Below are 16626 nucleotides of genomic sequence, written 5' to 3'. Positions count from 1 at the left end.
AACGGGCGCGAGGCACATTTTCAGAATTTTGAAAAACGATGTCGTTGAAGAAGAGAATAGCCAGAGTCCCAAGGGCAAAGAGAGAGAGACGGGAAGAAGACTGATGAAGACGCTGGGTGCTGCTTAGAAGCTTCTGGCGGTAGGCGCCGTGCTGCATAATTGCATGCAATGGAAGGCAGGTTTTTTCGGGTTAACCGACCTATGACGACACTTTTGGCTGGAGTCGCCGGGAAAGGAGCTCCTCGGAGGTTCGAGGTTGACTACTACAGCACCTTCCATGTCGCCAGCGACCAGTGACAACACGCCCTGCGCATGCAATTGACCTAGTACGGGCAAGCATCATTACGCATACGTTATGTCCAGGGCAGCTGTCCCGCCAGTTCCATTAGGTCGCTCTTTTTTTCGTAGCCATTAAGGTACATTACACCTTGATTTTCTCATCCTGATCTCGAACCAAGAAAGCTTCCTCTCTCCAACGATTCTCCCTTGTCTGTCTACTGTTGCTGCACCTGACTTCCACGATCGACCCTCCCACAGAGCTGTCGTGCTCCCTTCGCTCGTTTCGACATGACATCTCCCTGTTGAATCATCAGGACATTCATTCCGCTCGAAACCAAAGATACACGATAATCAATAAATGCCTCCAACCACCTCGGCGCTGATGCGCATAACCCGCGCAAGCCGGCAGACCCCATCGCCAGCCAGTCTGCTCAAGGCCCTGCCGCCATGCAGACAGCCGCTTGCGGCGCTGCCGCAAAGGCGCGCCTTCATTAATGTCCCCCAACGATCTCGAACCCGAACACCCCTTACGAACTTCTTCAACGCCCACGGCCTGCCGAAGAGTCCCCTCGTCCGCGCTGCCTCTAGCTCTACCACAACCACGACCACGACTTCCAAACCGAAATCCCGGCTTCTATGGCTTGCCTACCGCGGCGCGGCTTGGCTCGGCGGCGGCATCATCTTCGTCGGCCTCGGCATTGTTGGCTTCTTCATCTACGACGCTTCTACCTACAAGGAACACCCGGACCAGTTCGAGATCCACGTCTCAGAGCTAGCACTGAACCCCAGACGCGGCGGGCCCAAGAATCTGCCCATTGCTGACGTACTTATCGACGACCTGGACACCGAGGGCATGAAGAGCACCAAGGACAAGCCGAAGCTGGTTATTCTGGGCGGCGGCTGGGGCGGCGTTGCCATGCTCAAAGAGCTGAACCCAGACGACTACCACGTAACTGTAATCTCGCCGACGAACTACTTCCTGTTTACGCCTATGCTGCCGTCTGCTACTGTTGGAACCCTGGAACTGCGATCTCTGGTTGAACCTGTCCGCCGAATTCTCGCTCGTGTGAACGGCCACTTCATTCGTGCTTGCGCAGAAGACGTCGAGTTCTCGCACAAGCTGATTGAGTGTTCGGACACTGACGAAGCTGGCAACACGAGACGTTTCTATGTTCCCTACGATAAGCTGGTAATTGCTGTTGGATCTACAACGAACCCGCACGGTGTGAAGGGACTCGAGAACGCGCACTTCCTCAAGGACATCAGCGACGCCCGTAAGGTCCGGAACCAGGTTATGCTCAACCTCGAGAAGGCCTGCCTACCTACCACATCCGATGACGAGCGCAAGCGTCTCCTTTCCTTCGTTGTCAGTGGAGGTGGCCCTACCGGTGTTGAATTCGCAGCCGAACTCTTCGACATGCTCAATGAGGACCTCACTCAGCACTTCCCGAAGCTCCTTCGCAACGAAATTTCCGTCCACTTGATCCAAAGCCGTAGCCACATTCTCAACACCTACGATGAAACGGTTTCGAAGTATGCCGAAGAGCACTTTGCCCGCGACCAGGTCGATGTGCTCACCAACTCGCGCGTCAAGGAGGTTCTCCCCGACAAGATCATTTTCACACAGAAGCAGCCCGACGGTTCGCTTGTCACCAAGGAACTGCCCATGGGCTTCTGCCTCTGGTCGACGGGTGTCGCCCAGACCGACCTCTGCAAGCGCCTGTCTGCAAAGCTCGGCCCGTCACAGACGAACCGTCACGCTCTGGAGACTGATACTCATCTCCGTCTCAATGGAACACCCCTGGGCGATGTCTACGCCATCGGCGACTGCTCAACTGTTCAGAACAACGTTGCCGACCATATCATGACCTTCCTTCGTGGCCTTGCCTTCAAGCGAGGCAAAGATCCCGAGACCCTCGAGCTCCACTTCACCGACTGGCGCGACGTTGCCAACGACGTTCGCAGACGCTTCCCCCAGGCCGTTGGCCATCTCAAGCGTCTTGACAAGCTCTTCGAACAGTTTGACAAGGATCAGTCCGGGACCCTCAACTTTGGCGAACTTAGAGAGCTCCTGAAGCAGATCGACTCAAAACTCACCTCGCTCCCCGCAACGGCGCAGCGCGCGCATCAGCAGGGACAGTACCTTGCCCACAAGTTCAACAAGATGGCTCGCACCTCGGAAGGCCTGAGGGCGAACCAGGTTTTCGACGGTGATATCGACGCAGTGGTTTATAGAGCATTTGAGTACCGCCATTTGGGAAGCTTGGCGTACATTGGTAACTCGGCCGTTTTTGATTGGGGACAGGGCTGGAGCTTTGCCGGTGGACTGTGGGCGGTTTACATGTGGCGATCCGTCTACTTTGCTCAGAGCGTCAGCCTGAGGACGCGTATTTTGCTTGCCATGGACTGGGCCAAGCGTGGCCTCTTTGGAAGAGGTAAGCTCTCTCATGTTTCCCTAATGATTGGACCTTTACTAACACACATCAGATTTAATGACCTACTAAAATCAAGACACGAGTGTTGTATGATTTTCTTTTGTGTTAGCATACCCTGGGGAGTACGAGGGCATAAGATGCATCCCCAAGAGATACCGAATCATGGGGATAAAAGAGTTAGAAAGGGGCGTAGACGGTCTCTGAATTCCATTTTGTCGTTAAAGATCCAACCTGTGCTTGGCCAATTGAGTGAAAGTGAATGCCCGGCGCTTTTGTATTACCACTTTTATGATGCCTTCTATCGTATATACCCCCTTTAAATCTTGAAATCCTTGTATGACCACTTTTCTGTGACTTTCGACCTGGCCTGCTTCTTGAACGGAAGATGTCTCCGCACCTCAACCTTGCCGCGCAGCAACATACTACGATACCTATCCTTCAGCAGATTTCCTTCGGGCTTCAGCAACCTCAGCGAATCCTGCAGCTCGTCCGGCAACACCAGCTCCAGGTCCTTCTCCGGCAGCTTGTACTTGCCGAGCTGCCGTCTCCTCAGCGGGGCGTCGTCGTCAATGTCCTCGTCGTCGTCGTCCGCGTCGCTGCCCTCGCCCACCTCGCGCGCGAGCTCCAGCGCGCTCTTGGCCGCGTCCCGCTCGGCGAGCTCCGTGGCGATCTGCTTGATGCGCTCCGCCTGCGCGGCCTTCTTCTTCATCGCGAGCTGGTGCTTCGCCTCGCGCTCGGCCTCCTTGCGGCGCTTGATGCGGTTGCGCTGCTGCGGCGTCTTGCGCTGCGGGCGCTTCTGCGACGGCTTGTCGTCGTCGTTCTCGACGCCCGACTCGAACCCCTCCCACGCCGAGTCCTCGTCCCACTCGGACAGCTGCGCGCGGCGGTCGGCGGCGTCAGCCTCGGCGGCGGAGCGCGCGATGGCCTCGCGCTTGAGGCGCTCGGCCTCCTCGGCGGCGAGGCGGGCTTCTTCGGCGGCGACGGCCTTGGCGGACTCGGCCTCGAGGCGGTCGGCGTAGTCGTCGAAGGTGGGGTTGTAAGAGTAGCCGCCCGAGGGCTTGACGACGGCGGGGAGCGGCTTGCCGGAGGCCGTGAGGGAGATGGGCTTGTGCTTGAGCGTCTTGGGGGGCTTGGCCTTGACGACGGGGGGCACGAAGTTGTCCTTGTCGGCGGTCGCGGGCTCGGCGGCGGGTGCGGGGGCGGCGCCCCAGAGGTCGTAGGTGGCATCTTGAACGGTGATGGAGGACTCGTGCTGGCCGTCGGCGACCTTGCGGAGGCGGGCGAGCTCCTTGTGGGAGACCCAGTCGGTGGTGCGTTGGCGCTTGACAAGGAGGAGGCCGTCGGAGGTTTTCGAGGGGGAGGAGGAGCGCTTCTTGCGGCCGGAGACGGCGGGGACGGCGGAGCGGGCGGCGATGATTTCGTCGGACTTGAGCGTCTTTTTCGTCTTGGGCTTCGGGAGGGCCTTGCCGACCGTGTCGAGGGCGAAGAGGTCTGCCGAGTCCTTCTCTGCGACGACACCACTGTGGCATGGATTAGCGACTGGTGCTGGGCTGTAGTTATGAGGCAGAAATGGGTAAATAGCTCACCCGGTGATGATCTGCTTGTTCAACTCATCGAGACCGTCCTCTACATCGGTCACGTCGACGTTCTTCCTCCACGCCTTCTTTCCCTTCCTCGAGGGCTGCTTGCGTTGCTGCGGCGCTTCGCCGTCGCCCGAGAGGGGCTTGAGAACGGGCATCTTGGAGGGTTATTCAACGGGACTGGGGATGTTTTGCGTTTCGTTGGGTATCTCTCGTTGATTGAGATGTTGTCGTGAAAAATCGTCGACCAGCGCACCCTGCAGCTTGAACAAACGTCTGCTTCGCCTTCAATCTGGACCGCAGGGACTTTCTCTTCACCGGCGGGGCCTAGATCCCAGCATCCCAGCGACCAGAAATTTTTCGTTATCGATATGGAGGTTGCATTATCGGATTATCAGCACGTGATTGGACTAGTACGGCGGGGACCCGCTTCTTATCGGTCCCTCAATGGATGACGGGGACCCTGCTAAGCTGCAATGCGCCGCCCAGAATGAGAAAGTTGACCTCCTTTTACCGTCGAGTTGCTCAATTTCCAGCTTTGCGACCAACTCTACGAGTTCCTCCCATCTCCGAAAGGCCTCCCTGGACTCCTTATTCCCCCAGCGTCCCTCCTTTCCCCCCTCTTCCTCTTTCTCTCCCTTGCATCCAAAACTCACCTCCTCCCGGGCGAACCTATCCGTTAGTGTCGACCGTGTTCCCTCCACCGATACTACGTCGAGCTTCCCTTTGATCATCGCGTATACTTGGCAACCATGGCGTCCGGCGCAGGCGGGTCTTACAACAACCCACTCAAGAAGTTCAAGTACGATGCGCCAAACATGACGGGTCAATTTGGGGATATCAATGCTGACGGCTAGGACAACAGGCTTGTCTTCTTGGGCGAGCAGAGTGGTACGTTTTGGCCCTGGACGAGCCTACCCAGCTCTTTCTTTGATGCATGGCCCTCCTCGCTAACACCGTCTTTGTTGCAGTCGGCAAAACCTCACTCATCACGCGGTTCATGTACGACTCCTTCGACAACATGTACCAAGCGACCATTGGCATCGACTTCCTTTCCAAGGCAAGATTCCCCACGACATCAGGGTGTGTGGAGGGGGCGTTATTAACTCGAACTACAGACCATGTACCTTGAGGACCGGACGGTGAGGTTACAGCTCTGGGATACCGCCGGCCAAGAACGATTCCGCAGTTTGATTCCCTCGTACATTCGCGACTCCAGCGTGGCGGTTGTGGTCTACGACATCTCAAGTATGTGACGAATGAAGTCAGGGAGTGTCGCGAGATGGGGAACCGACGGCTAACGACCAACGGTTGTAGATGCGAAATCCTTCCAGAACACCAAGAAGTGGATCGACGACGTGCGCGCCGAGCGAGGAAACGACGTCATCATTGTGCTCGTGGGCAACAAGACGGATTTGAACGACAAGAGAGAGGTCACGACGCAGCAGGGAGAGGAGGAGGCCAAGAAGAACAACCTCATGTTCGTAGAGACTAGTGCGAAGTTGGGCCACAACGTCAAGACGCTGTTCAAGAGAATAGCGCAGGCGTTGCCCGGCATGGAGGGCACAGATGCTGCCCAGCAGGCCTCAAGCCAAAGTGAGTGCTTTTCTTCCGATCTCTCCCCCACGAGCGGCTTACTAACACGAATCCCCAGTGATTGATGTGAAGACGACCCCTGCCGCATCCTCGCAAGAGGGATGCGCGTGCTAGATGATGTTCTTATTCGAAAAGAAAGCAAACGAGACTGGAGTAGCCCCCAAAAAGATGAAAAGACGAGCGACCCGTGGCGGACCGGACGACGCGGGGCTGAATTGCCGTTACATTACGACACGACTGGCGGGGCGGGACATCTTAAGCATAGCGTGCAATGAGGATTTTCAGCATCAGTTACAGTTTGTATAATAACGGGCTATAATCCACGGTCGTTAGTACATACCTACATTTAATGGCTCCTTTTATTCCTCTTCACCATTTATTTGGGCCTTTGCGAATTGAGCAACACCTATGTGTATGGTATAGGTGGTGAAGGTAGCAGCTTAGCTAGCATGATATGCTGGACTAGCTCAGTGCATGACCTGCAAACACTCCTAAACGAAATAAGCTTGGAGATTGATGTGTGGTTCACCGCCCGAAATGACACGAGACTACCTAATCAGCCTAGGCTCTGGCGATACTCGGACTCCGTAGGACCGCTGTGGACTGTCACCGAGTGCCAGGGTCCGTCAAGGCCCAATCGACTGGTCGAGAGTGATCCGGTGTCCATCGCTGGTGGGGTCGTGGAAATCGATTTGCACTCGCCCGCTGCGCTGCGCGGCGGCCGGCGGGTTGCTGCTCAAATCCGCGTACAGAAAGCGAAGGGGCGCTCGGACACACGCCCCGGGGAGTGCCATCATGACGGAGCAGGTGGGGCCCCATCATGTCATCGAAGGGGGAACGCAGGTGCAGGGTCTTTCCACCCTTTTTTTCTCGGAGCACCATGTCATCCGGCGCAGCCGCTTTGGTTAAATGTGACGAGCCTTTTGCAACGCTTTTCGCAAAGCTTCCCAAACATTACCAGAGCTCCTGGACCCCTTCTTCTGACGCAACCCTTCTTTTCCCCTTCCGCCTCCGGGTCTCCCCTCCTTCAACAATCCACCTTACCTACGCGGTTATCGATTCAACAAGGAAAAGAGAAAAAAAAATCAAAACGAAATGGCGCTTTCAAGATTCAGGTTGCGGGTTCCGCGCCCAAAGGTTGGTCACATCATCGCTAACCGCCGCGTGCATCTGCCATCGAGGCCCATGATTACTGACGCAAAAGTCACGCGACACAGACATTCCTGGGCTGCATCAGCCTGCAAACCGGCACCGAGATCATCTCGCTGATCCTGCTATTCAACCGCCTCACCGGCCTGTACGGCCTCCTCGCGATCCTCACCGGCTACGAGATCTCCGCGACGCAGCTGTCGATGTACATGTACTCGGTCGGCGTCATCGTCTGCCTGGCCATGTTCCTGCCTCACATCCGCAAGAACAGTCCCTTTGAAGCGCTCGGGCTCGCGTGGCTGTACATCATCGACACCATCCTCAACATTGCTTACACGACCTTCTTCGCCGTCGGCTGGTACCTCCACAGCACCGCGCTCGACAAGCACCCGGGCAGCGCGGGCGTGCCGGCTGCCGCGGAGATCGCGGAGGAGGCGCTGGCGAACGGCGCGCCTGTCGTGCCGGACGTGCCCAAGACGACGAAGCACATCGGCCCGCAGGAGTCGTGGATGAGCCTGGGGCTGATCATCACCGTGACGTTGCTGAGGGTCTACTTCGCGGTCGTCGTCATGTCGTTTGCGCAGAGCGTGCTGCAGCGGTTCACCGAGATGGGCTGGGAAGAGGAGGGACGCAAGAAGGGCCCCGATGGACCGTTCAGCCCCGGCGAGCCCGATGGTGAGGGCTACCGTGGTCGCATCGGCAGAGTGATGCTTGCCCTTGGACGCAGCTACTGGCTTGACGAGAAGGCACAGGAGGAGTGGGCGAGTGCGATGAGCTCCAAGTTTAGGCACGCAGGTGCTTAAGCTTAAATTTTCCGAAGCATATTAAGCGGAAGCGATTCCGAGATAGAAAAAGGTGGATTCGCGGATTTATCTTTTGGCGGTGGGCGGGCGAGAACCAATGTGGGTTCTGCTGGGTATCGGTGTCGGCGGGAACGGTGACGGCTTCGTCGGCGGCAACTGTGTTGACGCAGACCCGCCCCGCCGGCTGGCGGTACGGCTATTGTGCGGCATTCTCAGCGGGCAGCGATGACGGAGGCGAAAAAAAACGGCGGTCCACGATGGCGCCATCGCGGAGTGTCATCATTCGGCGAGATGGAGAATATGTAATGTGGACGGTTGTGGATCACGGAGGATGACACTTTTTTTTCTCTTCTCCTCCTTCGGGGTTTAGATTATGATTTGAACAAGAGTGGTCAAATGGCCATCGGCGTATGGACGATTGGGTAAGATGATTTCTCGGGCTGGCGATTGGGAGTGGGACTTTTGGGTCGATTGATGACTGGGTAGAGATGGCAACCAAAGCCCGATCACGGGAACAGCATACCAGATGGGATGACCTATACACACGGCCTCGACACATACATAGTAATACACGTACGTTAATTTATCAGGATTGGTGGAGGGAAGGCGTATCGTAGTGCAGCATGGGGATTCGGGGAGGCTGCATTTGCCCATCTGGCTGGCGACCTCGGCCGGGACTGCTTGGAGAAAATCTGCTGCTAATCCAGGGCTCACCATTTGTAATCCGAAAGATTCCCCGGGGGGAGGAGGCATGGATGGGGGGGACGCGAGACGGGGTTCCACGACGGGATATGGAGCGCTGCACTAGCACGGCCAGGTACCCTCTTATTGAGGCGTCGTGTGTTGGTTGTGACTCGCCTCCTTGCTGTGTAAGACGCAACGCAGAGGTTCTCTGCTAGTAGAGAGTCACACAGTCTACAGAGCAGAGACGCAGCAGCGGCTGGCGTGAGGCGGCTGCTGCGAGGAAGGGTGACCGACAACGGCGTTTTTCGGCATTCGGCCATTGGTTCCTGGTGTAAGTGCAGGTGCTAGCAGTCTAGAGACTTGAATACTTTTTTTTTCATGCCTGTAATACAGGTCCCTCGCTTTTTGGAGAAGCACGGGAGGTTGCTCATCTTACGTCAAAGTATTAGTGAGTTCCCCGGCCACTGTGACCTTGTAGATGAGAAGGTTGGGGTAAAAGCTAGCGGTTCATGGTCATGTCTGGTTGTACGAATAGCAGTCTTGGAGATGCAGAATTGGTCATCATGTTCATCCCGAAGTCCAGCGTGAGGGACAGCGTGTGGAGGAAACAGGAGGCACATCTTCCCAGCTGGCAGCTGAAGAAAGTTGCCTTTGTAATCCATTCCCCGTCTTCCCCAAGGTACCAAATAGGCAAGCAATGCCGCACACGGTACTTGTTTGATACTGACTGAGGGTGTCAGTGTCATGCCCTCCCCCCGTTTTCCCAATGCATGGCCACCCGCCCACCCGGCCGGCGCCCCCATGGCCAGCCCATTGCTCTCCCCAAAAATGGGAAAAGCGCACCCAAGCAACCCAAGCAATCCGCGGCGCCAGGTTTCGACAGTGCGGCAGGACAACCAGCGAATGGACTGGGGGAGACGCTGCGCTAGCCGATCACGCAATCGACCCTGATGTCGACAAAATTCATTGTTTTCTGCGGGGCAAATTTTGTCGGTGGGAACTGCGCGCCGCAGAGACAGCCGGCAGCCAGCAACAGCTCTCTCTTTCCCATTGAATTAAAACCAAAAGCAGCACGGTTTCGGAGCTGGTTCGCTGTTCCTCCCTTGCTCTTTTTTCCCTTACATATCGTCACTTTTTTTTCCCTAAAGACCCTCCCATCTTGTTGGTTGTTGTTGTGGTTGTTGTTGTTGCTGCAGCTGCTGTTCTTTCTTGAAGTTCGCCTGTCTCTTACACACAGCAACACCGGCGAAGAGGAATCCAAGGAACGAAGCAGAGGGAAACGCATAGGGGCCAGAACGCAGCCTTCTTCCCTCGAACTCCTCCGAAATATCTCCCCATACCCATATACCCAGACAAGCCGACGCAATGGCACCGACAAGAGGCCAGATTGAGACGCCTGGAGAGGCCGGTAAGTTTTGGTCCTGTTCCTGACACCCGGCCGGTTTTACTGGCTGCAAGCCCGTCCTCCTTCAGCGCTCTGCCCACTGTAATTCCAGCAAGTCTACAGCGGGACCGGGTTGCGACCAATCACAGCCGTGCTATTTGTCGCAATCCTGCACCCAGCAGCCCGCTAGCAGTGGGCGGCCCAGGAAGAGCAGGACGGGCGGCGATGAAGATGGAAGTCGACGATGGTGAGAGACAGAAGCTGATACGATGCGCAACCAGTCGCGAGAATCGCCTACCTTTCCAGCGATGTCGTCGTCTCCGTCCAGCCTTCACTGGCTAAGGACTCCGAGTTCTCTTCCCACCTGAAGCGCTACGTCGCTCGCGGCGACAAGAGCCTCGTCGCAAAGAACGCCGTGCCAGAGGTGAGCAACACCAGAAGAACCCCCCGCCCTCGTTGCCATTGAGTCTGTGGAAACTGACAGTTGCTTCTCTCGTCGACAGGTCCAGCACGTCAGGCACAACGCCGACCCCCTCCTCTCCGTCTTCACTCCCACCCGCGCCGGCAAGCTCGTCGCCGTCACGACATCCTCCACCGTCCTCCTCCCGGCCATCGCACACCTCTACAAGCTGGCCAACTACCCCGTCGTCCTCCACGTCGCCCTCCAGCCCGCCGGCTTCCCCGACTTCTCCAGCATCACAGCCATCCGCAATTCGGGATGGACGTTCCTGCAGTCAGAGTCTCTGCAGGAGGCCCAGGATATGGCCCTGACGGCCCACGCCCTGGCGCTGCGCTCCGGCAAGGGCGTGATTCACTTCTTCGCCTCTGCCTCCAGCGACGAGGACGCCGCCATTGAGGCCGAAGACCCCGACTTCGTGCGAGAGATTCTCGACGTTGATGCTGCCAGGCGGTTCCAGCAGACCAACGGCACGGAAGCGGCTGTCGGCATCTACGCCGATGACGGCCGACTGCCGGTCGCGTCAGACCGTCCCGACGTGCCGCCGACCGGCTCCTCCACTCTGGGTGGTCTGAGCTCTTCCGAACTCGCTTCGTCCGTGCACTCCAAGCTGGCGGACTCGTCCCGCGCCTCGGTCCAGTCTTCCGCCGAGCACAGCGTCACCGAAAGCCCCCCGTCCGTCGTCTCCTCCAACGCCACCACCATTGAGTCGGCCCTGCCCGTCGTCTCCTCCGAGGACATCCTCAAGTACGCCAACGGCATCTGGGCCCAGATCCACCGCGCCACCGGCCGCGAGTACAAGGCCTTCTTCTACGCCGGCCCTTCCAACGCCGAGAACTGCCTGTTCGTCTTCGGCTCCGGCGCCTACTTCTTTGGCGATGTCATCGACCAGGCCCGCCGCGGCGGCGACTTCTCCAAGGTCGGCATCATCACCCCGAGACTGTACCGCCCGTGGTTGAGCTCTGCCCTCGTCGACACCCTGCCCAAGTCCGTCAAGCGCATTGCCGTTCTCGAGCAGATCCACCGCAAGACCACGAAATGGGGCCCCGTCCTCATTGACGTTCTCACGAGCGTGAAGAGCGGCTTCGGTGGCGTCCAGACCGTCGTCGGCTACCAGCTGGGCTACATCGACCCCAAGACCGTCATCCAGGCCCTGCGCGGCGTCCTCCAGAACCTGAACCTCGAGACCCCCGTCCAGAACCTCGAGGTCGGCCGCAAGGAGGTGCCCCAGGAGGCTCTCGAGTACGGCCTCGAGAAGCCCAAGGTCGAGACCTCATACACCAAGATCCTCGACCAGCTGTTCGGCCAGCGCGCCTACGTCGCCAACGCGCTCAAGTCCAGCAACGCCGGCATCAACGCCTCCATCCAGGCCAGCCCCGAGTTCGGCTTCGGTTCCCTGCTGGCCCGCAAGGAGCGCCGCGGCCGCTTCGTCAACGAGGTTAAGGAGGCTGCCAGCAGCAACCAGTTCGTGACCGAGTCTCCCAAGAGCTGGCTCGCCCGCTGGGCTGCCAACGCCGACGATGCCAAGAAGGCCAGCGAGATCGCCGACGACCTGATCCCCCGCCTCGAGACCGACGGCTCCTCCATTGCACGCAACCTGCTTTCCAGCAAGCGCCTCTTCCGCAAGGAGTCTCTGTGGCTTGTGGGCTCTGATGCCTGGGCTTACGATCTCGGCAACTCTGGTGTGCACCACGTCCTGGCCTCGGGCGAGAACGTCAACATGCTCATCATCGACTCGACTCCCTACTCGGAGCGTGCCGCTGCTGATGCCAACCGCCGCAAGAAGGACATTGGTCTGTACGCCATGAACTTTGGCAACGCCTACGTCGCCTCCACCGCCGTCTACGGTTCCTACACTCAGGTCCTGCAGGCCATGCTCGAGGCTGACCAGTACGATGGTCCCTCCGTCATCTTGGCCTACCTCCCGTACAACGGAGAGGCTGACTCGCCCCTGACTGTCCTCCAGGAGACCAAGAAGGCCATTGACGTCGGCTACTGGCCCCTGTACCGCTGGAACCCCGCCAACGAGGCCAAGGGCGAGCCCCTCTTCTCTCTCGACTCTGAGCGCATCAAGAGCGAGCTCAAGGCCTTCCTCGACCGCGACAACCAGCTGACCCAGATCATGAAGAAGGACCCCGTCTTCGCCGCCAACCTGTCCCAGGACTTCGGCACCGAGGTCAGGGCCCAGCAGAAGCGCAAGGCCAAGGACGCCTACAACCAGCTGCTCGAGGGTCTCTTCGGCGCTCCTCTGACCGTCCTGTATGCCTCTGACAACGGCAACGCCGGCACCGTCGCCAAGCGCCTCGGCAACCGCGGCAAGGCCCGTGGCCTGAAGACCACCGTCATGGTTATGGAGGACTACCCCATCGAGGACCTCCCCTCTGAGGAGAACATCATCTTCGTCTCCTCCACCGCTGGCCAGGGTGAGTTCCCCCAGAACGGTCGCCCCCTCTGGGATGCCCTGAAGGACAACACCGAGCTGGACCTCTCCAACGTCAACTACTCTGTCTTCGGTCTCGGTGACCGTCACTACTGGCCCCGCAAGGAGGACAAGATCTACTACAACAAGCCCGCCAAGGACTTGGACCGCGTCCTCTCCAACCTGGGCGGCAAGCGCCTCGCCGACACCGGTCTCGGTGACGACCAGGACCCCGACGGCTACCAGACCGGCTACAACGAGTGGGAGCCCAAGATCTGGGCCGCGCTCGGCGTCGACAACGTCGACGGCCTCCCCGAGGAGCCCGCGCCCCTGACCAACGAGGACATGAAGATCCAGTCCAACTACCTCCGCGGCACCATCGTCGAGGGTCTCAACGACACCTCCACCGGCGCCATCTCCGCCTCCGACCAGCAGCTGACCAAGTTCCACGGCACCTACATGCAGGACGACCGTGACGTGCGTGACGAGCGTAAGGCCATGGGTCTCGAGCCCGCGTACTCCTTCATGATCCGTTGCCGTCTGCCCGGTGGTATCTCCACGCCGCTGCAGTGGATCCAGATGGACGACATCGCCAACGAGCTCGGCAACGAGACCATGAAGCTCACCACCCGCCAGACCTTCCAGTTCCACGGCGTCGTGAAGGGCAAGCTCCGCCCCGCCATGCAGGCCATCAACCGCGCGCTCATGACCACCATCGCCGCCTGCGGCGACGTCAACCGCAACGTCATGTGCTCCTCCCTGCCGAACCAGTCCGCCTACCACCGCGAGGTCTGGGCCTACTCCAAGATCATCTCGGACCACCTCCTGCCCTCCACCTCGGCCTACCACGAGATCTGGCTCGCCGACGAGAACGACAAGAAGACACAGGTCGCCGGCGACGCCGTCCAGGACTTCGAGCCCCTCTACGGCCCCACGTACCTGCCCCGCAAGTTCAAGATCACCATCGCCATCCCGCCCCACAACGACACCGACGTCTACGCCCACGACATCGGCCTCATCGCCATCAAGGGCGCCGACGGCAAGCTCGCGGGCTTCAACCTCATCGCCGGCGGCGGCATGGGCGCCACGCACAACAACAAGAAGACGTACCCCCAGATCGGCCGCATGTTCGGCTTCGTCTCGACGGACCAGGTCCACATCGCCTGCGAGAAGATCATGCTCGTCCAGCGCGACTTCGGCGACCGCAAGAACCGCAAGCACGCGCGTCTCAAGTACACCATCGACGACATGGGCCTCGACGTCTTCCGCGGCAAGGTCGAGGAGCTCTGGGGCCACAAGTTCGAGCCCGAGCGCCCCTTCCACTTCCAGAGCAACGTCGACACGTTCGGCTGGCAGAAGGACGAGTTCGGCCTCAACCACTTCACGTTCTTCATCGAGAACGGCCGCATCGAGGACACGCCCGAGTTCCAGATGAAGACGGGCCTGCGCGAGATTGCCAAGGTGCACAAGGGCGAGTTCCGCCTGACGGGCAACCAGCACCTGATCCTCAGCAACGTGGCCGACGAAGACATGGACGGGCTCAAGGCGCTGATGAAGCAGTACAAGCTGGACAACGTGCAGTTCTCGGCGCTGCGGCTGTCGTCGTCGGCGTGCGTGGCGTTCCCGACGTGCGGCCTCGCGATGGCCGAGTCGGAGCGCTACCTGCCGGTGCTCATCAGCAAGCTCGAGGACTGCCTCGAGGAGAACGGGCTGCGCCAGGACTCGATCGTGATGCGCATGACGGGCTGCCCCAACGGCTGCGCGCGCCCGTGGCTGGCCGAGGTCGCCTTCGTCGGCAAGGCGTACGGCGCGTACAACATGTACCTCGGCGGCGGATACCACGGCCAGCGCCTGAACAAGCTGTACCGCCAGAGCATCAAGGAGGACGAGATCCTCGCCATCATGAAGCCGCTGCTGAAGAGGTACGCGCTCGAGAGGGAGCAGGGCGAGAGGTTTGGCGACTTCTGCGTGAGGGCTGGTGTTATTCGCGCGACGAAGGAGGGACGGGACTTCCACGAGGGCGTAAGTGATACTTGTTTCTCTGATTAACTTGACGATTTGCTAATAATGATGCGATAGGTCCCTGACGAGGATGAGGAGTAAATGATTTACAGATGAAAGAAGATGATGATTTTGGTGCGAGGCAGATGTGTCACGAAAGGGGGGAAAAGAAATCTTTGTAAAATGTTGTGTTTTTTTTATATCCGTCAAGCTTCAGCATTGGGGGCAGGCGTTTGCTAGTGCTATTTTTTATATATCATATATATCACGTTTGAATCTTGTTCAATCTTTGGGTGTCGTGGCAATGAATGCGAAGTGGATTGCGTGAATTCTGAGTCTCGACTGGACGGTTCGAAAGTGAGGGGGAAGACCCAGAGACGCATTTCTGCCTATATACGGACGCTTAGGCGAGACTTTTTGATGAACCAGGCAATGCGGTAAGTTTGATCTCTGGACACGGCTTAATTACACCAAAGCTGAGGTCGCTTAGCCCCCAAGGTCGATGCTATGTAGATGTGTGATCCTGGTCAAAAGATTGGCGACGACATCGGGTTCTGGCGGTTGATTCGAGGTGAATACCCCCAAAACGATCATGAGGGACAGGTTTGAGCAAGCGATGAGGCATCCTTGTTACTGGAAACTGCCAAATGGCATGCAAGCATCATAGAGGCTGAATTAGGTCCTGGCTTGTCGGCTTCAAGAATGGAAAGGCTCATTGTGGTTTCTCAGCTTGAGTAATGGTCTCAGGCGCTCATTATATACCCTAAGGGATCCCAAAGTTCCCTTGGTTGGTCAAAGGAAGGCATGTTTCCAATAGAGCAAGAGCAAGAGCCTGTGACTTCTTTGTGTTTTGCTTTGCGGCCTGCGACTGGTATTTAATGGATTTGGCATCTCAGACAAGGGAATCTTCTCGGTCACAATGCGCACAATGCTTGGCTCAGGAGCAGGAACTCAGGAAAACCGCGCTGACACCTCTTTGCAGAGATGGATGGTGTCACCAGCGCCGTCGTGTGCAATCCCACAATTCTCAAGGTTGGTATGCAGCTTAGATTCTTCAGCGGTTTATTTGATATGATACTCTCAAAACGATAGTGAGCCCTGGTAAGGATAAGCATGTAATGAGATCTGCTTCAGCTGTGACTTAATACTGTGAATTATTGACCAACCTAGTTCCCACTAGTCAGGTGCAAGAAAAGGATGAGAATGTTGATGATTGGGTTGAAGCTTAACTGTACGTTAGGCACCAGTTATATGCGCACATAATACCAGGGTGAATAGAGACCCGTGAACTGTGATTCATTAGTGCTATTTATCATACAGCTTGCTTTTTCGGTCTCATCTTGTCCAGTCTCACTACCTATCTATGAAAGTCTGGGGTGCCTTGGAAGAACGCCTCTAAAAGTCACAGCTATTGCATTCACCAGACATATGCAGTGATTAGTAGATGTGAACCTTCCTTGATAAGCAGTCCTTCCAGCTTGCGTTTCTTCTTTGAAGAATCCAAGCCGCAATTCATCCATTGTCTGCACGGTCCGATTGCTGGCGCAAATGTTGCGCGCCAGACGTATTTTATGGATGCTCCAGGTCTGCAGGCATCAAGGCACCTGGTCTTCTTTAGCCGGCGGTGGGCTACACAGAACTTGAGCTCTCTGTCTCTCTCTGATGGTTTATTCGTGCAGATTTTGTGAGAGTCATAATTCAGAGGTGGCGGACGAGGCTGTAAGTAGTATTACTCCGAAAATCTTTCCCTTCTATCCTCTTGACTTCCACTGGACTACAGTATGAAGCGTACGGGGTCAATCAGAGAAGACCGACACTCGATTCGCCTAAACCATCAAA

At 57.5% G+C, this 16626-nt stretch overlaps 4 protein-coding genes across 4 annotated transcripts; 3 read left to right on the top strand and 1 right to left on the bottom strand.

Moving 5' to 3' along the window:
* Positions 1-637: 637 nt before the first annotated feature.
* Positions 638-2783, top strand: COL26b_006839 (uncharacterized protein; the record flags this gene model as incomplete). The annotated part of the gene is made up of 2 exons (XM_053179650.1): positions 638-2714; positions 2767-2783. 2 exons carry the CDS (start codon positions 638-640, stop codon positions 2781-2783), a joined length of 2094 nt encoding a protein of 697 aa, XP_053036439.1.
* A 247-nt stretch (positions 2784-3030) lies between these two features.
* COL26b_006838 (uncharacterized protein) lies at positions 3031-4452 on the bottom strand (the record flags this gene model as incomplete). Its single annotated transcript, XM_053179649.1, has 2 exons — positions 3031-4234; positions 4301-4452. The coding sequence occupies 2 exons, from the start codon at positions 4450-4452 to the stop codon at positions 3031-3033; spliced, it is 1356 nt and encodes a 451-aa protein (XP_053036438.1).
* Positions 4453-5046: 594 nt separating this feature from the next.
* Positions 5047-7842, top strand: COL26b_006837 (uncharacterized protein; the record flags this gene model as incomplete). Its single annotated transcript, XM_053179648.1, has 7 exons — positions 5047-5096; positions 5160-5185; positions 5266-5377; positions 5484-5542; positions 5612-5890; positions 6362-6636; positions 7108-7842. The coding sequence occupies 7 exons, from the start codon at positions 5047-5049 to the stop codon at positions 7840-7842; spliced, it is 1536 nt and encodes a 511-aa protein (XP_053036437.1).
* Positions 7843-9891: 2049 nt separating this feature from the next.
* Positions 9892-14889, top strand: COL26b_006836 (uncharacterized protein; the record flags this gene model as incomplete). The annotated part of the gene is made up of 4 exons (XM_053179647.1): positions 9892-9934; positions 10192-10334; positions 10414-14808; positions 14866-14889. The coding sequence occupies 4 exons, from the start codon at positions 9892-9894 to the stop codon at positions 14887-14889; spliced, it is 4605 nt and encodes a 1534-aa protein (XP_053036436.1).
* Positions 14890-16626: the final 1737 nt, after the last annotated feature.

The sequence above is a fragment of the Colletotrichum chrysophilum genome (genome assembly GCF_026319265.1).
Source record: "Colletotrichum chrysophilum strain AFK26 chromosome Unknown scaffold_52, whole genome shotgun sequence".
Classification (NCBI taxonomy): domain Eukaryota; kingdom Fungi; phylum Ascomycota; class Sordariomycetes; order Glomerellales; family Glomerellaceae; genus Colletotrichum; species Colletotrichum chrysophilum.
This window is presented reverse-complemented; position numbering and strand designations above follow the sequence as displayed.